Genomic DNA, 27,408 nt, shown 5'->3' on the forward strand with positions numbered 1-27,408 from the left:
CCCTTGTCGCAGAGCAGAAACACTACTTGCTATGATACAGCGGGCTCTGGAGGCCCTTTGGTCCCTACAATTAAGTCCCCTCTCGGCCTGATCGCCCCTTATTCCTTTATTAACTCCCACAGAGGTCATCGCACACAGTCTTGCAGCATGAAATTACACCTAATGGCCAGGAAACTCATTACCAATAAAATCACGAGCGTGAAGGCAATTACAGATAATAACTGTGTGAAAGAAGTGAGAGGCCGAGGTGTGTGTGGAGCGGAGTGGGACGTCGGCTGAATGGACACAGTGCTTTATTTCCATGGGATGGGCCTCCCAAGGACAAAGAATTGGGCCAGACAAAGACACTATTAGCCCCTTTTTGGAAGCTTTTTTTGTTTCTCATGGTGTCTAATCCTGCCATGCTGCAGCACACAGTGCAGAAACAAACACATCCACCTCAAAGCATGGCTTTCTACTGTCAGCGGTGCAGACAGATGAAAACGCACCCGCTTCTCTTGTTTGAGCAAGATCTCACAGTGAAACAAGCGGCAGTGTTATTCCATTTAAAGTCTGAATGCCAAACCCCCCTGGGTGCTTTTCTAATAAAGTGAGCCTTTTGTATGCAGGCAAACATTTCACCCATTTCATCTGAAATGAGCAGGCTAAATATAACATTGACCAATAAACAGGGAGCACCACAAACACTTGTTTAGGAACATAAACAAATCATTTGTTTTCCATGAGGCTTTTCAACTGGGTTATTTAGAGGCAAAGTGGTAATGGGCTAACAGCAGACACAGGAATGAGAACAGTGAATATTCTTTCAACGCGCAGGACTTTTTACAGTAGATGCCATCAGAAATATCATAAACAAATCAAACTGGTCCAACCCCTGAACTCTAGAACATGTCTGCCCACTGCCACTGCCTTTGTGTCTCATGCTAATGAAATGTAATGAGATCATATAAAATGTCATCTGAATAGAGATTCAGTTCTTTAGTCTGCATTATAGACATTAGCATCGCCACAAGCTGGCAACCCAGCAGTTGTTCTGCTGAATGGTTCAGAGGCATTAGGAGCTCCTCTGAGTTCACTGTTCTGCCCAAAGACACTTCAGCTGAAAAACTGAGCTTATATGAAGACTAAAGTGGAAACAGACGTGAGGAATCAGCAGGAAGAATGGAAAGACTGTGGGATCCTGACACTAAGCTAACGATATGGCCAACGTTACTTTGGCAGCAAGTATTTTGTTACCAAGTCAAATATGCAAAGTTTTAGGCTAACTATATGTCAAAAAGTTAGGCTAACACACGTAACGTCAGACATATTTGAGTTGGCAGTTCTGGGTTCTTTACATGGTTGGTCGTAAATATCAGCACACAGCAGCTTTTAGGCCTTTTTCTGTTGTTTGTTAGCAGACGGAATAAAGAGGAGGAAACCTTCACACAATACAAGTCAACGGAGAGATGTTTCCCCCCCGGTGGGGGTGGGACTTAAACGTGATCTGTCTCAGTATACACTCGGCAGCCACTTTATTAGGTACACCTGTACAACACCATAGATCTCTCTTCAATGACATGTTTACTGAGCTGAAAGTTAAAGGAGCTATTGGACATTATATTCTACTACTAACCTTTTTAGTTTTCATACATGAGGGGGACAAAATATTAGAAACACCTCTCAATATAACGCAGTCCAGTACAACACCATCACTAACTACGATCTCAATGCTAAACCTTCTTGACAGGGTTAACAAAAACAGACACCATAAATGTAAGTGTGTGTGTGTGTGTGTGTGTGTGTGTGTGTGTCTGGGCTCCAGTACCGGTGATCTTGGCCCGGGTGGTGTCCTTGGGTCCCGGGGTGAAGAGCAGCTCTCCGTGCTCCCCCCCTGACAGAGGTCCGTACTTGATGCGGTAGTTGTCCACCGGAGCCTGGCTGTTCTTCCATTCCAGAGTGATGCTCTCGTCAGTCAGCTCCACTGTCTGCAGGTCTCTGGGGGCGTCCAGGTCTTCAACACAGAAAGGGACTTTAGAATGATGTAACCAAAAAATAAATAAAAAATAAAAACTATATTTCCTATTGTTGCCCACCCCTTCAACAGTTCCCTTTAAATTGCTCATATTATGGTCATTTTCAGGTTCATAATTGTATTTAGAGGTTGTACCAGAATAGGTTAATGTGGCTTAATTTTCAAAAAACACCATATTTTTGTTGTACTGCACATTGCTGCAGCTCCTCTTTTCACCCTGTGTGTTGAGCTCTCGGTTTTAGCTACAGAGTGAGACATCTCACTTCTTTTCCATCTTTGTTGGGAGTCACACATGCTCAGTAAGTACTGCTATCTAGTCAGAAGCAGAGTATGAGGGCGTGCCCTGACAGTACCTAGGTAAGGACTACTAGCCAGTCAGAAGCATAGTATGAGGGCGTGCCCTGACAGTACCTAGGTAAGGACTACTAGCCAGTCAGAAGCAGAGTATGAGGGCGTGCCCTGACAGTACCTAGGTAAGGACTACTAGCCAGTCAGAAGCAGAGTATGAGGGCGTGCCTGACAGTACCTAGGTAAGGACTACTAGCCAGTCAGAAGCAGAGTATGAGGGCGTGCCCTGACAGTACCTAGGTAAGGACTACTAGCCAGTCAGAAGCAGAGTATGAGGGCGTGCCCTGACAGTACCTAGGTAAGGACTACTAGCCAGTCAGAAGCATAGTATGAGGGCGTGCTCTGACAGTACCTAGGTAAGGACTACTAGCCAGTCAGAAGCAGAGTATGAGGGCGTGCCCTGACAGTACCTAGGTAAGGACTACTAGCCAGTCAGAAGCAGAGTATGAGGGCGTGCCCTGACAGTACCTAGGTAAGGACTACTAGCCAGTCAGAAGCAGAGTATGAGGGCGTGCCCTGACAGTACCTAGGTAAGGACTACTAGCCAGTCAGAAGCAGAGTATGAGGGCGTGCCCCTGACAGTACCTAGGTAAGGACTACTAGCCAGTCAGAAGCAGAGTATGAGGGTGTGCCCTGACAGTACCTAGGTAAGGACTACTAGCCAGTCAGAAGCAGAGTATGAGGGCGTGCCCTGACAGTACCTAGGTAAGGACTACTAGCCAGTCAGAAGCAGAGTATGAGGGTGTGCCCTGACAGTACCTAGGTAAGGACTACTAGCCAGTCAGAAGCAGAGTATGAGGGTGTGCCATGCTAGCAGCTAGGCAAGCATTATAATGTGTGTTCCAAAGTGACCACATTTGTCTCTGAAGTAAAGGCTGGACTACAATAGAGCTGTTTGGAGCAGTTGGTGAACAGTGTTTTCTGTTGGAGATGGTAAGTCCCTTTGGGGGGGACTTCGGGCTTTTTCACTTTGTAAACCTATAACATGCACAAAAAGATAAATAACACCAAGGAAAGGGGAAAAGCCAAAAAGCAGAATATGAGCACTTTAATGCTCTGACACACCAACCCGACAGCCAACCGTCGGCAGAAAAGGCACACACCCCAGCAGGATCTCCTCCCTCATAAACATTCAACCATTAGTGTTTGTGTGGTCCAACCCCCCCACCCCCCAGGGAACAGCTGAAGGTAGCAGGTTCAGGAATCCATCTTGGTCTGAAAACACATAACAGTGTTATTTCAGCCTCACCTGTGAGGAAAGACTCGTAGACGGGAGCGCTGGTCCGTTCTCCCCTCCGAGCCGACAGCGACACCTCGTACTGGGTGTCGGGGGTGAGGCCCCCCAGGTGGTACTGGGTGTCAGTGGAGGACAGCTCCACCAGCTTGCGATCAGCGGGGTCGGAGCTGGGCCCGTAGGAGACACTGACCCCGTCCACCTCCGCCACGGGTTGGAACCAGGTCACCAGCGCTGTGGTGTCTGTCACGTCACGCACGTCCACCTGGCTGGGGGCATCAATCACTGGAGGGGGGGTACACAGATGATGAAATGTTGTTCTTTGGCATACATAATGCACAACAACAGGACTTTTGGATGTCTCTTTTCATTTGCTGTTTTCTTTTACACATAAAGCACTCTGAACTGCTTCTGTATAATATGGTGCCATACACATACATCTGAATCCAATTACATTTTGTCTCCCACAGCGCATCAGGAGGAGATCTTTAAAGGGCTCTTTACTGTGGGAAGGTCTGAGGTCCTTTGACAGGGGAGCTTTGTATTTATACCCATGTGTCCTATTAAGGGGAAATCCTTTAAGTTCCACATATTTAATTTAATCATATTTCATTAACTCTCAGCCCACATTTACATGAACTTCATCGTAATATTACATTGTTAAAAAGAAAGAGAAAGGGAATAAACATTTATTATTTATAGAGGCAAAGACGTGTGTCTGCTTGTGTCTCAGTTTGATTTCTTCCCAGCTAGAATGTGTGTTTGAGCAGAAGTAGACATTGTTCATCATGTTATATTGGGGTGCCGGAGCCTTGCTGTAACCATTGATTAATTGAAGCCTGACCATAGACCATGAAGCTACTGCAGGAAACACATGGATGGTTGGTGTGGGGAGGACTGATATGTGCACGGATACAGTCATTTCAGCATTGCAGGTGCTGTAATGAGACGGCCCGCTTGCATTTATGAGGTTATTCAGCCTGTTTACAGATCAAATCCCTGCACCATGAAGGGCGCTGAAATTGATTTGTCACACGTAAGCAACTTTAGGAAAGTCAACCTTCTGCGCAGGGCTGATAAAGTGAAGAATCTGCATTTGAGCTTAACACAGATTTGTCTTCTGTGGAGGCTGCGAGTGTGTCGTTCCGGTGTCACGATACCATTCTCCTGGGAGGCCGCCATCCCTCTGAGCCTGACTGCTTGACTGACTGGTGCCTCCCACTCATGGTGGGTTGGGTGGGAGGGGCAGGGGGAGGGGGAGGGGAGACCGGAGCGACTCGCTTCACACAATTAGCCCCTCAGCATGCAAATCCCACAGTATACGCACCCGCAAGCTGGTGTAATGGGAGACATTAAGAGAGCCTGAGTGACACGGAGAACTCTGAACCTCATAATCCAAGTAGTGCTGACACGTGCACACACACACACACACACACACACACACACACGTGTGTGCGCCAGTGCACACATAAACATCCCCTTTGACTTTTTCTTGCATTACGAAGTTTGTTCAAAATCCATCAATGTCGATGTGGAAAAAATGTCCAAATCCTTTTTCACAAACACACAATGGCAGACACATTTTACAGCACCTTATTGCTGCCACCATGACAAAAAAGATTATCTTTTTATTTTTTATGTCAGAATCTCATATTTATTGATTTCCTTTCCACGTTATTACAAGAGTTTTCATGTTATGACATTTTTCTTTCTATTACGAAATGATTTGGTTTTTCACATTTCTTGTTCCCATCTCACTTCATCTTGCTATCAGAAAACTTTCTCGTTATTACCCCAAATCAACATGTAAACAGAAAAAGACGAATCATCAACAATTGGAAGGTAGTTCTAACACTACGGTGGACGAGAGACACCTCCATGGAGACATGCTGCCAACGGTTTGACATTTTGGGAAAAACACTTTTTCTCTTTGTTGTTGAGAGTTAAATCAAACCATATCATATCGGTCTGTTCGATTTGAAGCTGAAGACAGGAGGTGGTTAGCTTAGCTTAGCACAAAGACAGGAAACAGTGAAACAGCTAGCCTGGATTAAAACCCACAACCAGCACCTCGGAAGCTAATTTCCATGTTTTGTTTTGTTCATTTATAGTTCTTTATTTGTGCGTATAAAAACTAAAGAAATACACAATAACATAATAGGTGGGATGAAAACCCCTGAGGGCTTCTAAATGCAACCTATCTAACAATAATATTAAAGACTAATAATTAAATTTATAATACAAGAAATCCTACGGATGAAAAAAAAATAAAAAGGGGTAGGATTAAATAAGTGTATACTTCTTCCTACTCCTTTCCAGGCATGTCTATGCTGGATCCTGCATTGTATGTTATGGATAATGCTTTTCATTTCATTTTGCTTAGTTGCAAACTAATTTATACATTTTTGTGTTTATGTTTTGTTTATTTCATTTTTTCAATCATTCATCTTCCAGGTTTTATTTATTATTTATTGTTTTATTATTTTTGATTTAAATCCATATAGAGCGAAGAACAGTGTGTGCTACTTCTAAGAATAAGGGAGCTGAACTACAGAGCAGGCATTATCAATGCACTTCCTTTTCTCTGGTTCCACTGTCGATCACACTGTAGAAAAAACACCTGAATGTGCTCTCGCTGTAATTTACCAGCCCAGCTCTTACTGCTGAGTGTACATGCAAGGCTTATGATAGGCCTCTAATGGCCTTTCCATGCATACTTCTGTTTATCCTGGCACCGCGCAGACCATTTTCACACCATAAATAAGCAAAGAAGTGGCCTGACACACTGCTAGATGGAGCTGTCATTTATTGCACTCAGTGCTGAATGTGGTGAACATTGCTGCGCCTGTTGAATCTGCTTTGTTGAAACAGAAGTCTCCCAGGGGTAACAGCCACTATGACTTGCTTTTAAAGAAAATACAAAATTCCCTGTTTTAACCCACCCCCAAGTCAACACCTACAAGAGCTAAATATAGCCTGGTGGTTGGTGGTTGATCTGGCAGGTGAAGTCACAAATGTACTGTAACCCTGTGTTCTCTTTTTATATTGATCCCCAGCTCTGAGTTCCTCAGACTGTTACAAGCCACTGAGCTTTATAGCCTCATGAAACAATGGAGATAGCTCACAAATTGGCAATAGAACTGGAAATCCATATCAGTTTTTACTACCCCCCTAAATTGCAACAATACAATGAAATCTAATGAGCTGATCACAGGGGGGTTGACATGTCGGGCTTTTTTTAATACTCTGTTGGGGGCTGCAAGATGGATTACCTAGATATAGAACCCAATGAACCTACGACAACCTGTTTTTGTATTTTACTTTGACAGCTCTAAGTGACAATTTATTCCACAATAACCTCTATTTCTGGTAAATCAAAGATCCGCAATCTGCAGCACTGGGTCAGAGTTTAGGCGTATTATCCTGCAAATGTGTTTTAAATACAACAGTTAGGATTAATACAAAGAAATTAAGATTACAAGTATTTGATGTAGCCTGTACATGTCTTTATCAACCCACTCTATGAATGTTTCTGTGTTATAAGTGTCATGAAGGGCAAATGCATCAGCACTGATATTAATTCACAGTGTCCTGAAGATTTCCCCTACAAACTATGTCATATAACAGAAGTAAACTCTCTACTACAAGGGACAGGAAGTCGTTTTTAATTTAATAAATATTAGATTTTTTTATGTGATAGCTGATGTCTCTAAAGTGGTTATAATGTGGTTTCATTAGAGTACGATACATTTGCTTTCATATTTCACATCTTTAAGTAAAGCTACCATGTGCATAAATCTCATATTGGGTTCATTCATTAACAGTTTAAAGACATGTTTTATTTTTTACATTATCACATCTGGTTAGGCTTGCATTGCAAACATAGACTATAAAAATAATGGACGTAGCAGCAGTGACATCAACCATGGTCCATTGGTTTGTGGACTGACTTTTGAAGCCTTGAGTTTGCATTTTGGCCTTCGCCATCTTGTTGCATGTTTTTTTTTTTTTTTTTTTATATATACATACATTTTTCGATATAAGCCAAGTACAAAAACTTGTGATTTTTCAACTTATTGAATTTCCTTCGTTTCCCACTGTTTTACTGCGCAAACTCAAAATTTCACAGGTGGATGAAAAACCACTAATATGGGAGTAAAGAATAGAAGAGAATAACATTCAGCCATACAAATATACAGTAATGTATTTCTTATGTGATGCCAATCTCCTTTTCATGAATGAAGGCCTGATAGTAGGTTAGAGAAGCCATGGCATACCAAGTACCTCCTGCTGGAATGAAACTATGAAAGCATTCCAGTAAGTCTAAAACAAAGGACTGATAAGCCAGTGTGAATGTGTACACTCACTTGTGATGACGTTCTGGGAGGCAGGCGGTCCACGCTTGTTGTTCTTCACCACCTCCAGCTTGACCTCGTACTCCTGGCCGGGGCCCAGGCCCGACTGCTCAAAGGTGGTCTCTGGACGGCCGAGGGAGTTGAGAATCTCACCATCTTCCTCTTTCTGCCAGCACCAAAAAAAAAAAAAAAAAAGTCATCAACCACTACAAAGACTAGTCCTGGCATAATGTGTGGAGTGGGAGGAAAAAAACCCAAATCATACATAATGGCGCTCTGGGTGGCGTTTGGACTCAAGAGTTGACAGGGGACTCAGTTTAATAGAGTGTGGCTTTGAGTCGATCCCAGTAGTTCTGCTTGGGAAAGTTTCTATGAGCACTCAAAAAAGGAAATAAGTAACGTTGTCTCTGTGCTCTTTGGTCATCGGAGCTGTCAGGAAATACTAACAGTTTTAACTGCTGAGTTTTTGCATTCTGGCTCGGCTCCATATTCCACAGGATACCCATCATGATCCTCATGTATGCACTTTAGGCAATTACTGAATTTGAAGTTGGGGTCTGCAGTGGTTCGTATATGGTTTCTACCAGAGGAAAATGTGCATAATGATAGAGGCTGTGGTAAAGTAGGATCTAGAGTTCAACCACCTCCTAGAATACAGAAGGTCCTTTAACATATTGGGTAGCAGACTCACTGTGTTTCTGAAGATGAGGTTCCAGCCATCGAAAGAAATGTCTAACGGGTCCCACTGCACCTCCACTGACGTCTCCCGCACGGACTTGAACTTAAGTCCCTCAGGCTCGGGCAGATCTGGGAGGCATAGAACAAAACTCTTAACTACATTTCATCTAGATTTATACACTGCATGTTGTGCCACAGATGAGATTGACATACGTGTAGCCACACGAGCACTGACAGGAAGACTCCTCTTGTTGTTGAGCACAGCAAAGACGCTGATCAGGTACTCCACGCCAGGCTCAAGCTCCCGAATAGTAGTCGTCTTCTGGTCCCCAGGCACCCGCATGTCCATCTCCAGACCTCCAGGGGCCGTTGGCACGTAGGTGATCAGGTACTCGGTCACACGCATCTCATTCTCCCAGGACACGTCCACCGTCTCTGGGGTGACCTCCACCACTGTCAGGTCCTTGGGAGGTGAGACTTTGGAGAGACACTGGAAATCACTGATCTGTAGGGTTGTTAACTGTTTGGAAAATGTCTGTCTGTCTATGTCTGTGTATAATTTCAAGCAGTGTGAATGTTTTGGAGTTATATGCTGCACTAATCAATATTTTGACATGAGCCGCTCTGTGTAATTCGAAAGTAGTCGCTCATAGTCACAGACCAACAGAGAATCCTGCAGTGACCCTCAGCTCTACAGAATGTTGTTTTTGCCTCTTTTAGCTAATTGTTACAATGTTTTTGTTCACTCCTACCACTCTCACAAACCCTGTTGTAGCCGCAGCAGGCAGCCGTTTTTAGCAAAAAAGAAAACTTTAAAAGAGACTGTACACTACCTGCCAGCAGCAAACAGCAGACAGACACAGTTGGAGAGCAGCTGGAGAACATAGTGGAGCATTTAGCAGCTGAACACATCCCCTCCACCCCTCAGGGCGATGAATAAACCTGGCCCAAGAAAGAGATCTACAAGGGTTCTTTTATCCCAAAATGCAATTAAACTACAGTGAAGTAAAATATGAAGGTGTAGGCTGTACAACATGGTTATGAATGCCATGTCTGTTGTACAATTAAAAGATCTTTGTTCTATTAATGTGTGATGTTTTTGTGTGTTATGTTGATATTTTCCTTGGTAAGATAAAAGACAATTGTCCTGCCTTGGCTGAACCATGAAGTTTATTCTATTTTATTCTAAAGAGGCTGATATATTTCCCTCAGGAGTTGGTCGAGACCAAAAAAAGAGCTAAAACCGAGAAAGAATATTGGACTGGTACATTGAGATCACCAGGCGCTAGACTCCAATTAGTCTCCTGACAATGTTGCTCCATGTTTGGTGGATGTGTAAACAGGTAGTATTTTGCCAACACATCAGTTATATTAACTTTAAAGGGTGAGAATATGTCAAGCACATGCCATTTTAAGCTTGTTGTAATGTTGTGACCCCAATTGGCCAAAAGAAAGGATTCATTTGTAGAATAAAAAATGTATCTGACTTTTGCGGCACCCACTGCTAGTATAATAAAGTAGACTGTGGACTGTGTGGTCTAAATAGCACAATGAACTTGTGGAAAGCTGTACAGTATGAATGCATGGTCTATCTTACCCCCAGAGCAGTCCTCCCCAATGAAGCCCTCGTTGCAAACACACACTCCGTTCTCACAGTGCCCCTGGTTTTGGCAGTCTTCTGGGCAGGTCAGCATTGAGCAGTCGGGCCCAGTGAAACCTTCATAACACATGCAGTTGCCATCAACGCAGTAACCTCTATCAAGACAGTTCTTGGGACATGTCTTCTCACTGCAGTCCTCACCAGTGAAACCCTTGTGACAAACACATTGTCCGTTCACACAGTGACCACGGTCCAGGCAGTCATTGGGGCAGGTCAGCTGGCCGCAGTCTTTCCCAGTGAAGCCGACAAAGCACACGCACTTGCCATCCACGCAATCTCCTCGTCCCATGCAGTCTTTTGGACAGGTCTTGATGCTGCAGTCCTCCCCAGCATAACCTTTGTTACACACGCACTGTCCGTTAACGCAGCGGCCACGGTCTTGGCAATTGTTAAGGCAGGAGAGCTCGCTACAGTCTTCGCCCTGGTATCCTATGTCACATACACATTCTCCGTTAATGCACTGGCCCCTGTTGCTGCAGTTCTCAGGGCATGAGAGGATAGAGCAATCTTCACCCTCAAATCCTGGATCACAGATGCACTTCCCATTAAAGCAATGGCCTCTCTCGTTACAGTTCTGGGGACAGGTGAGCTTCGAGCAATCCTCTCCAATGTAGCCGGTCTGACACACACACTGGCCATTCACACACGTGCCACGGTTGTTACAGTTGCCTGGACAAGTGAGCTCACTGCAGTCTTCTCCAGTGTAGCCCTGTTCACAGTAGCAGGTGCCGTTGATGCAGCGTCCACGGTCATAGCAGTCGTTTGGACAGATGAGTTCGGAGCAGTCGAAGCCCGTCCACGGCTCATCGCAAACGCACTCATCATCTTCGCAGCGTCCACGGCCCAGGCAGTTGTTGAGGCAGTTGGTCTGGGTGCAGTCCTGACCAATGAAGCCCTCTTCACAGAGACAGGACCCATCTACACAGTGGCCATAGTCACCGCAGTCCAGCAGGCAGAGCTCTATACCACAGTCGTCCCCACCAAAGCCCTCAAAGCACTCACATTTGCCATCCACACAGCGGCCCTGGTCCTGGCAGTCGTTGGGGCACTCAGGTTCGGTGCAGTTGGGACCCTTCCATCCAGGCTCACATATGCAGCTGCAGGTGTCAGTGCTCCAATTCCCATGCCCATTACAGTAGGGCTTTGTGGACACTTCACCTGCTGGAAGGCAAAAAAGGAAAAGGAAGTATTGTAAAGCTATGTGATTCAAATTGTTCAGTAAAACATGTGCAATGCATCCTCTAACCCCAGCCGCTACTGTATAAGGCAACTTGTCCTATTATTAATACATAGCATTTAATGGATATGAGGCTCTAGCTGCATTCCATATATATTGTCTATGTATGTTGATATACCACCATTTTTCAGAAATATAACATAGGTTTTTGATTGCATTCTAACGTCCAGGTGACCATTGGTTTCAGTCCATTTTAACAAACTGAAGATGTATTTACAGAGACTTGAAATGTTTTTAATAGATTGAATGTTTTCAAATGCATGCAAGGATGCTCTGACAACACATAACTGTCAGTCCGCTGCTAAGAACCTTTGCATTGACAATTCAAGTCATGACAGAAGACAATCAAAAAGCTAACTTAGACATCTTGAAAAGGAACATGGAAATCTGGTTGTTGTTTGCATTAAAATGTTTGCTGGTCAATGTTGGAATGCAGAAACAGAGAATTTTCAAAAAGGTCTATGCTCACAACTCCAAATCTATGTATTTATGCATGCTTTAGAAGTGGGATGCTAATCATGTTAAAGCCTATGCTTAGGTTTTTGTTTAGAAAAAAATTTCAGCTTTTGAAATTGTGTGCTGCATTTCTTATTTTAAATCTATATTAATGACCTTTCTGCTCTCAAACACAATTTGCTGGAAGCACTTTAGAAATAGATTTTACTTGAGTTGACATCATACATAGTTAGAAACACAGAACACAGAAGAAATACAGTATAAGGTATGTAGACCTACCGGTAACCTGAGCTCCACAGCAGCCTGCCCCACTGCTGCACTGCTCTCTCAGACTAGACAGCTCGGACTCCAGCATCTCCAGCCGGTTCAGGATGTCCTTGATATCGGGCACCTGGTTGTCACAGCCACATGCCTGCTTGGGGATATTGATGCGGTGGGTGAAAACGATCTGATTGTCACCGTCCACTGTGTGCTCCATGTGCTCGCTGTTCTGCATGTCCGTCGAGGCACTCTTGTGTTTGAGTTCAGTGGCACCAGGCGAGTCCAGGTCCACAGAGCAGAGGGACGTAGAGGGGACATTGATGTTGTAGACGTGGTTGAACACCACCGGCTGGTCGGGGTGGGGCACGGTCACATTCTCCTGGGTTTTCTTGGGCATCAGTGCCTCTCTACGGTGGCGGATGACCTTCTTGACCAGGCCGGCAGTGGAGAGCTGGAGGAGCAGGGCCACGGTCAGGCAGCGTAAGAGGAAGCCTTTCATTCCCATGATGACACCGTGAAACTGCGGCTTCTCAGAAATTAGCAGCAGAGTGCAGACTAGAGTTTGTTCAGGTATCACGTGTTCTTGTCCTGAGTCAAAGAAGGACAGAAAGAAGGGAAAAATGAACAAGATTGCTTCTTCCAGACACCTGTCACATAGTTCTTCTTTATGTCTTTATTCTCAACACATTCAACCCAGAGCAATCCTCACAGAGTTCTGCTTGTAGCTACCTTTATGGTTTGCTCTTTCCATTCAGGATAGAATCATTAACAAAGTCACACACACACACACACACACACACACACACAAAGACGGCCATAGCCAGACTGAAATATTATAGTATCCCACTGAAAAGCAATTAACCTTCTTCTATTGCCCCTAACAAAAGTCCTATCCTGTTGCTGCATCTGACCCACTTTGGCCCCCCTTCTCTCAGAGGAGGAGACGCACACTTAGCAGATGACATCGAGGCATTCTTCTTGCAATTCCTCCAAGGAACTACTGCAGGGGTGGCATGTGACCGTGGCGATTCGAAGCTTTCTTTCTCTGACCACGTTGAGAAAGGTTGCCAGCAACACTTGCATGGTGGGGAGCCTCCTGTTTTCTCTGCAGTCCAGACCACTAGCCAAGCTGACAGATTAATACCGGTGCATGGTTGGACCATCTGTGGGCTTCCTGTAAAGCACAGAGGTCTGCACAAACTTCCTTGCTACCTGCAAACAGTCAGGTCAGCATTCCCGTACTCTCTGACGGCCACTGGGTTTTCTTTTATTTCTGTAACATAATTTTTTTTTGCTTTCACCAAATGCTTCGGAGACACGATGCTTTTAAAAGGTCTGCTGGAGAAATGTGCTGCGGTTGTGGCATTGAAGCCAACCTTAAAACCTGATGTTTTTTCTTGCAGTTTGATCTTAGCGTTAAGTTAAATATACAGGTTGGTTAAAAGTATGTCCTTGTCGTATACAAGTCTGGGTCTGTTACACCTAACCTTTGCTGTTATGTATGAAAACGAGGACTGACTAAAAGCATTTTGTTTCTCTAATAATCACTCTAGTTATTTACAACTGAACGATGATGAGAGTAATTAAATGAAATACTTACTACGTACTAGTACCAAAAGGGAGAACAAATTATGAAAACAGATTTCATGCATGGCAAAAGTGTGTTTGGCTCAGAAGAGTCTGGCTCAGCCTGAGTTTATATAATACACTTTTTACCTTATCAGCGAGATGCTGACACCAATCATTAACTACCTCTAATAAAACCAATGTGTGCCTTGGCTGCTCTAAAGGTGAATAACAGCTGTTAGCAGCCAACATGAAAATGTCTTGAATAAGCATAGAGCATATTCCAAGCCTGTGGTGGAATATGTATGAAGGGGTTTTATTTTGCGGATGCAGTCAAAGCACAGGGCGTCTTTGCTGATCATCGTCATGTGGAACAGTCAGCAGGTAATATTCCAGGAAGAGGTGCTCATTCTCCTCATCCCAGGCTGACGTGTGATTAGGCAAGCTGACAGCTCAGCTTGGAGGGATCCCACGGTTTCAGCCCCCCCCACACCCCCTGCACCCTCCCCAGTCCCATGATTAGACAGACAGGGATGAGCGCCTCCATGATGGGCAGACTGTAAAAGTGCTAATGTGGCTTGCTGATGGGAGCGCTGAGGATCTGGGCCCTCAGGGGTGTCCCCCTCCCTCCCCTCCGCCACCCTCCGTCTCACCCTAACACACTATGTCACACATGCACATCCACACGCACACCAATACAGTCACGCCGCTGTGCCCAAGCATCACAAACTAGGGATTAAATCAACAAAATAGCCAGAAAATTGCTTTGAGTCGCTGCTAAGGTTTTAGTTCTGGGCGGATGGTTGGCTTTCTCACTTTGAAGGCTGGCTGCTCTCCACATGGACCTCTGAGCAGGGCAACCCTGAGAGACCAAAGCGCACTTTGTTTAAGAATCTCTGGCTCTGGCAAAACTCTTTAGCTTTATTCAGAAATACATGAAGAGTAGAAACTTCCAAAGACTCAGGGAAGAAATCTGATTTTAACCTTTCCCCTCTTAGCTGCAGTCTACCACTCTTTAATATGAAGCAGAACAATCACAATAAGAGAATCTGAGTGTGACCCTGAGAAACACAGAGCTGATCCTTCAGTTTGGACTTCCTTCATGAGCACCCTGTGGCCCTGGCATTATGCTAATGCAGCTGGTTGCTGGCACTGTAGACACAGACGTGATGCAATCTGACTGCTGCTGCTTTCTTATTCCCCTACTTGGTTTTGCTGTATAGTTAGCTTCTCAAACAGCAACAAAGCCTGTTGCCTGCATTGTGGTCGAATGTGAGGCAAATTTCTTCTAGGGGAAACCTGCTGGCACGCACACACACACTTGGTGCAACGGATCTAAATGACCCTGTTGTGAATGAGAGAAACACATGAAGTGTTATACCTCACACAGTGGAGATCTGGAAATGCTTTATAGATCCAGTTGGCGTCCATTTCAAAAGTGATTATGTCTCTCGCTGTCAGGAATGTTAAATTCATTTTATAGTAATTTGTTTGGGATTAAAGTGACGGGGTGCGCCAATCAAAGAGCCAACCTAAAACCATGACCTGGCCCTAAATGTAACCCACCCCTACCCTGAAAAAAACGGTGCTTCCTTATCACAACCAAGTTCATTAAACATTTAACATTTAATTAACAAACTCAACATCTTTTTGATTGTCTGACCAACATGTTTCGGCGTTTATGTACACGCGTGCAACATGCATGTCAGTGGTATGTACAACCCTTCCAACAAAAGTTGATACTCGTCAGCATTGAAACAGAGGTGAGTGGTTACATCCCTGATTTTCCCATCAATGTAATGTCAAAAACATTGCACCTCTAACCAGCTGAGGCAGCAGTAACTCCCTCCTTCCTCACAGGAACAAGTGTTTTCCAGCATGTCCCTTTTTTATGCGTTATGCAAGTCTAAAACCTTGAACCCTGGCACATCAAGAGAATGCATTTATTTCTTACAAAGAAGAACCAAGGAGATTGAGATGAGAGTAAAACCATGGCAGTCCAGTCAGCACAAATCCCCAGAAGGTACTGAATACCCCCAGTCTTAATGCAGTGCTCTACCACTTAGCATTGATCTTGCTTGCATTTGAACAGTAGGGTTCGAATGGAAATAAATCAATCCTCGGTGGATGATTACTTTACCAGTGTTATTCTTTTCTCCTTTTAGACACAAGTTTTACTTTCAGTTGGTTGAGAGATTGATGAGCAGACTTTCCGTCTGGGGATGGTTGCAGACATCATAAGTTTCTTTCAAACTCAGCCAGAGCCCCATGCTGAATAACTTAGGTGGTTTTGTAGTTCACCTTTGCAGAGACTGCCATATGGCGGGTCCAAGATCAATGAAAAAGAAAACTGTTACTCTGCAGGCAGCGGCTATCTGTACAGCCGCTCTGATGAGAAAATGCTATTTGTTTGGCACCACAGAAAGGCAAGTGTTATCAGCAGCCATGTGTGGTAGTCATTTAAAGCACACCAACATGTGCAGTCAGTGCTTTAATGACAGGAAAAGAAAGATTTGCTAACCATCAGTAGATAATGGCAGCTGTGAGTGTGAACAGACAATGCAGCCGCTGTCTGATAACTCAACAACAAACAAACTGAATAATGAAGTGCTGTGCCCCCTTTGGTGTGTTAAAGCTGTAAATATTCAATGACTACCACTACAACGCAAGTCCCAGGACTGTATGTTAAACAGCTCTGATAGGATGCACACGCTTTCTTTTCATTTCTGAAGAATTTATCAAGCTTGTCTAGTTTTGTAGGTCACTCATGACAAAAACGCAGCTTGCCTTCTTTGGTACAGTATCCAAATGTGGGTCGCTGGTGTGAGGACTGAATGAAGGGTTATTGTCAGGGGCTCTTTTTACCTTGCGATACTGTCACACTGTAACAAGGGAAAGTAACCAGCAAATGGGCCTCTGTCACAGACACTCACTGCCATGGCCAGAATCATCAAATCCCACTTTTAAGAGCTCTTATCCCAAAGAAGTGCAAATCTACAAGAATTGCAATGTGCTGATGAACATATTTATTGCAATCAACTTGCCTTCAAGGTGAAGGAAACCTCCCACAAAAGTCCTGAGCGAGAGCAGGTGAATATTGATTTGGAGCCTGTATTCGCACCAAGGTCAGCCACAGAGATAGAGAGTTGCTGAGGATAGCACTCTGGTTCTGAGTTATAATCATCAAACACAGAAATGAATTTCCAGGAAGAGACATAGCTTGAGGTGACTGCTCGACGCCCGATCGATGGACCGTTGTTGCTGCTTCTCAGAAGAGGTTTTTCAGATTTTATCACCTCACGCTCTGGAAGACACACACCGTCTTTCACTCTCAACCTTTTATAACCGACGTTATAAAAAAAAAAACTGAACTGCTGTCCCTGTTGTGCTGAACTACACAAAACCCAGATGGCAGAATAAAGAAGTGAACTGCTCGCTCAATGGCTAAGGAGATGCAGTTAGAAAACAAGACTAAGAGGCAATCAGTTTTGACTCATTTTATGTGAGGGAAATGAGTCAGCAGGTAAGACAAGTGCAGGATTCGTTCAGATACGGCAGTGATGTGGTCAGGCCATGGCACTGGGACACAGCTGATTGGGTGAAGACGAGCCTCCTCTCAAGTCTGCTGCTCGGGAAAATCCTCCGGCTTCGCTCCCGTGTGACTGATGCAGTTTTCCAAATCAAGTACGGTTCAACAGGTGAGACCAACATGAACGCCCATCACAAACATTACCTGAGCTCAAACATCTGTCATCTCTAAGGTCATGGAACCAGCTTCATACATAAAAGAATATCTTTTAAGTATAAAGCTTCATTGCAAAATATGTCTCTGTGACTTTCACAGCATCATCTTTTTATGTTTACAAAAATGACTATATGTAATGTGAAATGGGTCCATGTTTGCTTCAGTCTCTGCTGTTGTTTAGTACCAGAGCACACCTATGACATGCTCATGCTTCAGTTGTGGCTCAGGTTATGTAACCAATGGAAGACTACATTATATTAGTCAACTCTTACTATAAAATGAAAGGCTGTTTTGCTGCCTTGTTAGCTATAGCTTGATAAAAAAAATAATAATTGAATTCACTGTGCTGCTCAAAGGCTACTGGCAACTTTGAAGGTGGGATGTTTTCTTGCATGTTAACAAGGTCGCCGCTGTCGTAGACAAACACATCATTCACAACACTTCATATGTCTTATTTAATATCTCCAGATCAATACAGTGTAACAGTTAGAGACTTACTTTTTTTGTTTGGAAGCAGAGAAAAGCGCCGTTTCATCGAGGTCCTCTGACAATTGTAGGCCATCCAGAATCTTTTTTAATCCATCATGGAATTACAGTATTTTATAGTGTCTTTGTAACATAAATAAATGATTATGAATCAACTTGCACGTATGTTCCGTTTGTTTCGGACCGATTGTGTCGCCGTAGTGCTAGCTAAATGGCTGAGAGCTAGCCCCTTCCAGAGACCTCATCTGTGTCTTCATAGCCCTTCCAGAAGCTTAGAAAGTAAATTTGTCAGTCTGAAGATGAAGTTGCCCAAATTTGGTGTCAATTGAAACATGTGGGAGGAGATAGGTTTAAGAAGTTTAGCAGTTTTTGCAAAAAGTAGTGATGGACTTCAAAATTGCTACATGATAACAGCAGAACATAGTTTTTGTCTATTGGGGCTACAGTTTTGCATAAGTTGCGACATTGTAGCATGTACTGCTGATTTGTTATGAATTTTTAAAGTTTAGTATTTAAGATGGCTGTTGTAGCGCCACCATCAGAACAATTAGCTTTGCTGCTCGGCCCTGATTATATTCAACTTCTGACAAAGCTTCTTTGCCTTTAAAAGATCAAATATTTGTTATCCCCTCTCACACCTAACAAATCTGACTGAAGGCACTAACGTGAAATCAATAAAGCATATCAATATTTTCACTACAACATTCATATCATTATGTCCCAGATGGTACAACATAAATAATAATTTGACTTGTTAAACAGATATGAAATGGGGAGGCTGTGCTGATTGGCTCTCCTCTGTGACCCCATTGGATCTGATGACACAGATAGCGGGGGATTGGGGGGGGTTAGTGTGTTCATGGCTGATAAGGCAGATGGGGAGGCTGGATCTGAGATACCGGCAGAAACACTTATCTGGAGACTCGGAGAGAGCGCCGTGCCAAGGCTGAGTCCTATCGCACTCACAGAACCGCCACAGTGCTTTGGAGCCAGAGCTGACATGTCTGATTGATACCGCCCCAAAAAAGTCTATTTCTTCAACCAAAACCAATTTCCGACTTTGACACTAAGATACGGAGAAAATGAATGTAGAGTGAACAAGAGTGCTCACTGGGTCAATCGCATAGCAGACAGTCAGATCTCAATTTGTTTTTTACTGCATTGTGATTTGACTCGCGGCTCGCCCTGAGGCCCATCCATATTCTTTATGGCTCTTTCCCTGCGGCGCCTCCGTCTAGTGCTGCTGTTCTCGCTGGGTCCAGATGGAGAGGTTGGAAGCTAGTCATTGTTCATGAGCTTTTGAACATGCTGGGTGCTGGTGACCTACTGTTTATTAGCTAACCCCTGTGTGGTGTGGAGACTTGGCAGCCTCATGTGCAGCCTTTACAGCACATCCACCTGCTGTTTTTCTCCAGGCACTTGTAATTGTGTAGCCCTCCGTTCTACCTATTTTCTCCCCTCAGCTTTCACACAAGACTGCAATTACTACAAAAATCTGGCTTGTACCGGGCTGCTGCCTGTGTCGTAATGCTACACAGAGGTATTGATGTCGACTTCTATACTCGTCTAAGCTTACCATGTAAGGAACACCTTCCTCTCAGGTAATCAGCTGCAAGGAGAGAGCACCATCTCAAGAGAGTGTTTGGCTTGCTTATACAGTATAGCATGACTGTCTCTTCTTGTGAACTTACTACTAACAAACAGTATTTGCTTTTTTGTACCAAACAAAACTATTTTTAATCATCTGGAGAACAGAAAATCCCCTTTTCCTATGTGAAATATTTTTGTAATTTGAGTCGTACAGTGACTAGCATGTTAAATCCAGACACTGGAGGAAGAGATTCCCAAGAAAGTGCAAGGAATGCTGAGTAAACATGTAAAAGGACTTTGCAAGGCCTTCCACATACTGCATATTGTAGCACTTTACACTGGAGGTTTATTGGTTGCTTCCATTCAAGCAGGATGGAAAGTGTGGAAAGTGGAGTTTTTTCTCTCCACTATAAATGGAAGCGAGTGTGTTGGCGGTGATACCCGGACATCTGTTTGTCCTTGTTTGTGATGAAAGCCTGAAGCGTGTTGCATGTCCAAATTGGGAATGCCTTTCATTCAGACACTTGTATGAGCCTAATGACCCCGGTCCCCGGGGTCGGCTCTTCATTGGCTTCCCCGTTCTTTTACTATTTTCCCCAATTTAAATTGTCTGCCCCTCTCAAAAGGGCCTCCATCTTGTTCCAACAACATTATGGCTCATGCATTCCAATGTGGGAGGTCACTGGTGGAGGCAAAGTGTCAGAGCAAAGTGTCTACCACATGTGTTCATCTATTCGATGCCTCCAATGAAGGGGCGGCAAATACAAAGCCATCCCGGATCCCACAGCTCCAAGACTTCCACGCCTTTCCCGTTGCACATTAGCATCAGAGAACCATTAAAAATCATCTGGGATGCTTTAAAACGCTGGATTTCTTCGAGGGGTATGGGGGTGTGTTCTGCAATGATGAGTAATCTGACTAGGCCTGAGTGGGACACAGAGAAAGACTATGGTGACTGTTGTGGGGATATTACCATCATTGGTGCCTAACAAACATGTGTTTGAACAATACTCTGTGGAGAAAGAATCCTTCAAGTTCAACCAATAATCCCAGAATTTGAATCTTCCTTGATCAGATTTTCCTAAAATGTACGTCATGTAAAAAAAGTGACACCTACTACACAACTATAGCTGAAGCTGATGGGAATGTCAGTAGTTTTGTGGGTATTTGCTTTCAAAACAAAATCTTGAGTCTGAGCTGCTGGTGGCACTAGAGGAAGTCAGAAGGATTCATCCTCTGGGAACCATGAATCTCTGTAGAAAAATGATTTTATTTTCTATACTTCAGGCAGTGATTTGTGTTTTACTGTTTGACTGTCCTCTCTTAACATTAGACCTTCAGTTTCACTGTGGTGAATGTGTCTTTTGGTTCACTAGATTCAAGGTATTGAGAACCATCTGGACCACAGGTGGTCATAGAAACTGGGCAGCAAAGTCCAGGTGAAAACATCCAAAGATGTACTCAAAAGTTATATAAAATTTGGCTAAATTTAATTGAACATCGCAGTATCTAAATATGGACTATCTAAACATTCCATCAGAAACCAGTGACAATGTTGAAGAAGAGAGACAGAGGGAAGGGCAGGAGAGGAGGCGACAATGTTCATTTAGTCCAACCAAAACATATCTGCATCCCTCCTGAGTCTAGTGTGGCTCATCTGAAAATACCCTCCAGGAGCAAAGTGGGGTTAAAGACAGTCACCCTCTCAGAGCGCTTTGTGGGGCACGGAGCGTTGGGAACTAACAGCTGTCCAAACAAAGGCTTGTTTCCCACTCATCGTTATACCGAGTGTCACTGTCAGTGGCTACTCTTATACATAACCAAAGCTTCATGAAACATTAATGCACCAAACCTGCGCTGCCACCAACAATTAGACAGCAGATATGTGTATATATACATAAATAATCAGTATGTCAGCCGAATCTCACGTTCGATTATCCTTGAAATAAATCACAATAAGACAAGAGATATGTCCGATGGACTGATTGAACCAGTGAACCTGAAGTGTTAGCTGCTGACACTCAGCCAGGCTCCTTCATTGTGTCCGCATCTCCGCATCAGACACAATCACCATCCAGCAGACGCTGCCCTGGTATCCTGTGGGTCTCCTCCATCACAGCCTACCACACACACCCACTGACCCCCCCCCCCCATTAACTCTCTCTCTCTCGTTAAGATATACTTATGAATTCCAACATCAGGCACCATGAGGATACGATTTTCCGCAAATAGCTACAGGGTTCTACAGTGTAAATCTGTGAACCCTGCAATAAATCCTGCCTTAGAGACCTGCTAACTTAGCTAAAGAATCCCATTAGCTTCCAGTGGAGAATCCCACTGTGGGCTGGATACAGATTTGGAGACTTGCTCACTCTGGCAAGATTAAGATTTGACGCTAAAAACTCTGACTGAATAGTATAAATGAATATTTACATGGTCTGTACGACCATGTAAATATTGTAAGCAGAAACAGCCCATCCGTTCTCATAAAAATTAAAAGTTGAAATCATAAGCAGTAAAATGCACCCTTCTCAATGTAATACACTGGTCTGGTATGACCAGGAGCTTATTGTGGCTAATGTTAGGAAACCTTATCCAGACATGGCTGTGTAACTGATACTCAGAAACATTACTAATGATTCTTCTTTACTTGTGCTGCTGTTACACTAGATTTTAGTATTTAGCCTTAACCCGTAATTGACACATATGGCCACAGAGGACGCTGTTAGGGAAAAGTTACATCAGCTCGTTTGAATTCTTACAATTTCTTTAACACAATTGATGGACGGTAAACATTGTGAGCACACAGAAAAGATATATTTACTGTCAAACAACCATATCAGTGAATACCATCTTATTTAGTAATCCATCAAACATCCTTTATTTCATATTGTCTGTTTCTCTTTCTGCAATCTCAACTGATAAACACATGAAGCTGACCTAAAGATATGAGACTGGGAAGCACATGGAGAAAATGTGTGTGTGTGTGTGTGTGTGTGTGTGTTTGTGTGTGTGGGGAGGGGAAGGGGTGTTGGAGATCTGGGAGAGGAACCAACCAGCAGCATCTAATACAGAGCAGCTGTCTGTCTCCTGGGTTACACAAGCCTACTGTCTGCTGGCAACCATAAAGTGTACAGCTGGAGCTTCTCCGGCGAGCAACACACACACACACACACACACACACACACACACACACACACATGGACAGGGACACACACAGACACACACAGACACACACACACACACACACTAACCCTACCCAGTTCTCCTCTGCTATCCTATCAGCATCAGCCCTAATGCCAGCAGAAGAATTAATCTGATCATCACAGACTTCCATCTCTGAACACATTACTCCTTTAACTGTAACTGCTCTGCTAATAAATAGGAAATAGCCAGCGAGAAGAAAACTTTGACAGTAAAAGATAATTGGCACCCAGGTGCAGTCAGTAAAGAGCCAAATGAAGCCGGTCTCTGAAGTCCTCGCTTGTAAAACATGATGAATTACCGAAGACGCTTTGATGGATGGAAATGATGTTTTTTTTATTGCTAACATCACCTGCATTCTTAACTGGCAATAATATTGATAATCAATTAATGGTCAATCAGAGTCATTTATCAAGTGAACATGTCAAATGTTTATTGCTTTTAGTTTTTCAAATGGGAGGATTTTAAACTTAATTAATTAACTTAATTTTGGGCTTTTGGACAAAAGTAATTTGAAAATGTCACTCTCAGAATTTCAGAATAGCATTTTTTATTTTACTGTTTTAACGTTTTGTAAATTAAACAATTATAATCAACAGAAGAATCGCAAATATTCTCAGCCCCACAGGGCATTTCATCAAAATGACTAAAACAGAAAATAATTACTCCAAAAAGTTTAAATATCAATTTATATAAAAATAGAAATAATCTGGGAGAATGTAGTTGAAGTTGTAAAGTTGCAAGCTTTGCATTTCATTTTTCTCAATGATGGTAATTAATAAAGCAATCAGCCCATTCATCCTGCTCCCATTGGAACACAGCGGCTCCATGCAGGTAAGGAAGGTGACTTACCACACAATGCCCACAGCGTCTCCACTGACTAGAAAATGGAACAGTGTTGAAGAGCGTCTTATCAGCCAGCCCCGATCCAAATGTTCTCAGCAGTGTGTATCTCTCAGAGCGCTGACAGCTCTGTCATCTTCCCTCTGCTCCCTGTTCTCTTACAGCGGTTACTCGAGTCTACCTAGAGAGCCGGCTGATGCTGTGCAGCCAGTGAGGAGAGAGAGAGAGAGAGAGAGAGAGAGAGAGAGAGAGATAGTTCCCTTTCTCTTGAACAGTAGCCCCTCTGCGGTCAGACTCCACTCCCACCTACTGCTCTCTTAAATGCCCCCCACCCATTCACCCTCCTCAGTATTGTGACTGAAAGCGAAGGAACTGAAACAGGACGCCTCAAGGCTGGAGAGAAAGAGCGAGAGAGAGTAACTGAGAGAAAGAGAGTCGGAAAGGAAAAGGGGGGCGATGGAGGGGAGGGGGTGCTTGGACCATTAGCAGCAAATTGCAGCAGGCAAGCCAATAGAAAGCAAGATATGAGTGAATGCAGGGCCTGCATTTACATAGCATTTAAGAAGTTGAAAGCAGGGAGTGAACAGGGAGCACCACAGCTCCATTTGTGACACTGATGAGGACACAGAAAAACACTGTATAAAGTACAATAAAATCATCAATGCTGCTGTTTTTGGTTGTTCTGTATAAAAGCCCAGTCACGCCAGAAAGGGGCACTGTGAAATCAGTCAAATTAACAAAATATTTGGTTCAAGAAGCTTGACGATATATACTACTGGCAGGTCTACTTGGTGAACTACTGTGGCTGGTGTGCTAATGGCTAACTTGCTAGTTAACTCGGGCGCTGAGTGGACAATAAGTTGTCTTTGTGCTTTCAACGTGTCTCATATCTGTCTGCACACGTGACATGACATTTTGGGATACACTCTATACTCTGACTGTGGAGGATTACATAAAAGTGCAGCTTATAAAGAAATGATAGCTTTCTCCATTTTGGGCTCTCCATTCCCTCAGAGGTTAGCAATGTTGTGTTTTGGTCAACAGTGTAAATTTGCATGTCAATGTTTACTAAAGTTGAATTTGGCGCAAACTATTCAAGTAGATATATTACATTGAAATAAATAGAACCAGGAACTGTTTTAAATGTTGGTGTGACAGTGCTTTACCATTACAATCCTTAAGATTTCAGTCCTGGTTGATTTGGTGATATGTCTGTGTGCAAATGCATTTCAATTATACAGTAGAGGTCAAATGTTTGCATGGATCCATTTGATTTTAGACATATTCTCACTCAGACACAAGCTTCACGCTAAGCTAGACCAAACATAATGTGGATTTGAGTATTGGGTCCGATCTCGGGTTCTATGAACTGAGTGGACTCCTGAAGACCTTTATAATACAGTTTTGTTTCAAATGGCACGTGTATTGACCACCAGGGGCAGCGATCAGTGAGTCTATCAGCAATATAACAGAGGAAGAGCAACTTGTGCCGACATGGTTTAAAGCACAGCCATACTTACCATAGCAGCATCTCATGTTGCTTAAATTGCTTCCTCGAGTCCTCCACTTGCCTCCCTTCCTAGCATTTTAGTCCCTCCCACTAAGGAGGCACGAGAGAGATGCGAGGAAATCATCGGAGGAGAGAGGCAACGAGCAAATGTGTTTTAGAGGGATGAGACGTCCTTTCCTCTGAAGCGTCCCATGAATTTGTCAGCTGTTTGGGCGGAGTTAACAACTCCTTCAGCTGCACGCCTTCTGGGAAGGCTGCTCTCTGTTTCCTCACCTATAGCTCCTCAATGATCCCTCCTCGGTCCTCGGGGCAGAAATAAGAGCTTTGAGATGGCCTTCACTGAGGAGGGACAGAACAACTTCTGGTTCAGCCGAGGACCGAGGAGTCGAGGAACTATCAGATAAGCAACATGAGATGTACCCCATGTCTTAAATTCTTGCCTTGACAGAGAAGGCCAGACAGAAGACAGTCAGCAACCACAACACCCTAATTCAAATGTCCGGCACTAGCTGTGAATCCCTTGTGTGTGGGTATGCATTTAATAAAGGTATATTTTAGCCAGTTACAATGACAACTACTGCATAGAAAAGCAATTTCAGAAAGCAAATGTATAGACTGGTGATGGCTGACAAAAAGTTTGAAATATAAATGCTATCACAAATGGGTATAATGCAATTATTATGGATTAGTATGAGTTTGAGTTGTGTTCTGGAAATTGCCTCGCCTAAAGGGTAGGTTCTTCTTTTTTGACTCTGACATTCGTTCAACTGCCCAGGCAGCGATCACCATGTACAAGCTGACACACTGGATCAGTAACCATCTCTTGATTAGAGTTTGCTTGGGGTACCAAACGTACGCTGGTTGCAATTACCAGCCATTCTCCACTCCAGACTGTGATGTAAACAGGCAGAACCGCCTCCAATAAACACAGGAACAAGGAGCTCAGGAGGATCCTGCTCACACAGCTCCTATCGACCCCTTGTTCTGGGGGAAAATGCAGACTTCAAAGAGCAGAGAAATGAGCATCAAAAGATCTTCCATGAGAGCCAGTGTGGAGGATAGCATGACACTCATTAAGTCAGAATATGACCCCTCAGACTGATCATACAGGGCCTGCGGGTGCTGATGATGGTGGGGAATGATAAAGACCTTCACATATATAACTTCTCTCTTGTGTTTGATGTATAATTTCTTGAGAAAACTTTAAAAGGTGTCGGGTCCAGGGAAACAAGTCAGTTTCAAGCTAAATAAATATGTTTTTCTAACATATATGCAAAGGCCTTTGGGGAAGTGTGCTTTTCAAATCTCAAATTCCCCAAGTGTTGATAGTGATTGGTGGTATGTGAGGGAAGATCCATACGGAACATCAGTGGGGTGTGTGTGCTGAGGGTTTGGTGGAGTGTGGAGCTTTTCTCAGCAGGGGAAATGATCCTCATCTTGTTGCTGAGAGCTGGTAGCCAGTCAGGCAGAAAATATCCTCTCTAATCCTATATACAGCACAATGGCACATATGTAGCACGGCTATCGGGTGATAAAAAGCAAATTCAATGACTTGAGGGGCCCTAAATTCATTTTCATCCCTGCTCCCAAGAGAGAGGGAGGAAATCTATACAGTCTGGGGGCATAGATCTTTTTTAATGACTTCTGGCTTTAATGATATCATTTAGATGAGATGATGGGTTGAAAGCTTGGCTATGTATAGCACCTGGTTTAAATGACTGTAAATGTAGAGTCCCTGCATCTCTCCATCTGTTCCTGTTATCACCTTCCTGTCGCACTCTCTCTCTCTTTCTCTCTCCTTCCTTCACAGCCTCGCCAGGCTTCGCAGAGAATTGCTATGGGAGTTCTCCACCTCCCTGTTTGCGAAGGCGTACCTGTTCATCGACTTTCAGAGCAAGTGAACTGAGCGGGTTTGATTTCCCAGATGACACCTCGTACGTGCATCCTCGCCTGTCATCCATTCCTGCCGCTCCGGAACCAGGCGTCTGCATGAGGAAACCCATTTTATTTCCATTAGAGCACAACAATGTTCAGTTTTATCGGCTGTCATTTAACATACAGAGACGGAAAAATGCCACAATACAATGCAGAGTAAAGAGAGAACAGCTATCTGCACTGCATGTTACAGCACTGATGTTGTCAGGGACTGCATAAGCACAGGCTATTTCCAAAAACAGGTTCTCCCGACAAAACCCAAAAAATCCAATTTATGATCTGCAAA

General features: G+C 43.8%; 1 protein-coding gene across 4 annotated transcripts in view; it reads right to left on the reverse strand.

Moving 5' to 3' along the window:
• Window positions 1-23,950, reverse strand: part of tncb (tenascin Cb) — a 43,673-nt gene extending 19,723 nt beyond the window's left edge. For 3 of the 4 annotated variants that reach the window (XM_028577981.1, XM_028577980.1, XM_028577978.1), the window contains exons 1-8: window positions 18,053-18,104; window positions 12,262-12,831; window positions 10,227-11,450; window positions 8,843-9,106; window positions 8,643-8,758; window positions 7,964-8,117; window positions 3,612-3,881; window positions 1,808-1,993 (exon numbers count right to left, since the gene is read on the reverse strand). In XM_028577981.1, the coding sequence (XP_028433782.1) occupies window positions 1,808-1,993; window positions 3,612-3,881; window positions 7,964-8,117; window positions 8,643-8,758; window positions 8,843-9,106; window positions 10,227-11,450; window positions 12,262-12,831; window positions 18,053-18,089 (2,821 nt within the window). In that variant the 5' untranslated portion in view covers window positions 18,090-18,104. Of the gene's footprint in view, window positions 1-1,807; window positions 1,994-3,611; window positions 3,882-7,963; window positions 8,118-8,642; window positions 8,759-8,842; window positions 9,107-10,226; window positions 11,451-12,261; window positions 12,832-18,052; window positions 18,105-23,686 lie in introns of those variants that run through there. The other variant, XM_028577979.1, reaches the window with a different exon arrangement.
• Between the last annotated feature and the right edge of the window lie 3,458 nt (window positions 23,951-27,408).

Source organism: Perca flavescens, chromosome 5, assembly GCF_004354835.1.
Source record: "Perca flavescens isolate YP-PL-M2 chromosome 5, PFLA_1.0, whole genome shotgun sequence".
NCBI classification, from domain to species: domain Eukaryota; kingdom Metazoa; phylum Chordata; class Actinopteri; order Perciformes; family Percidae; genus Perca; species Perca flavescens.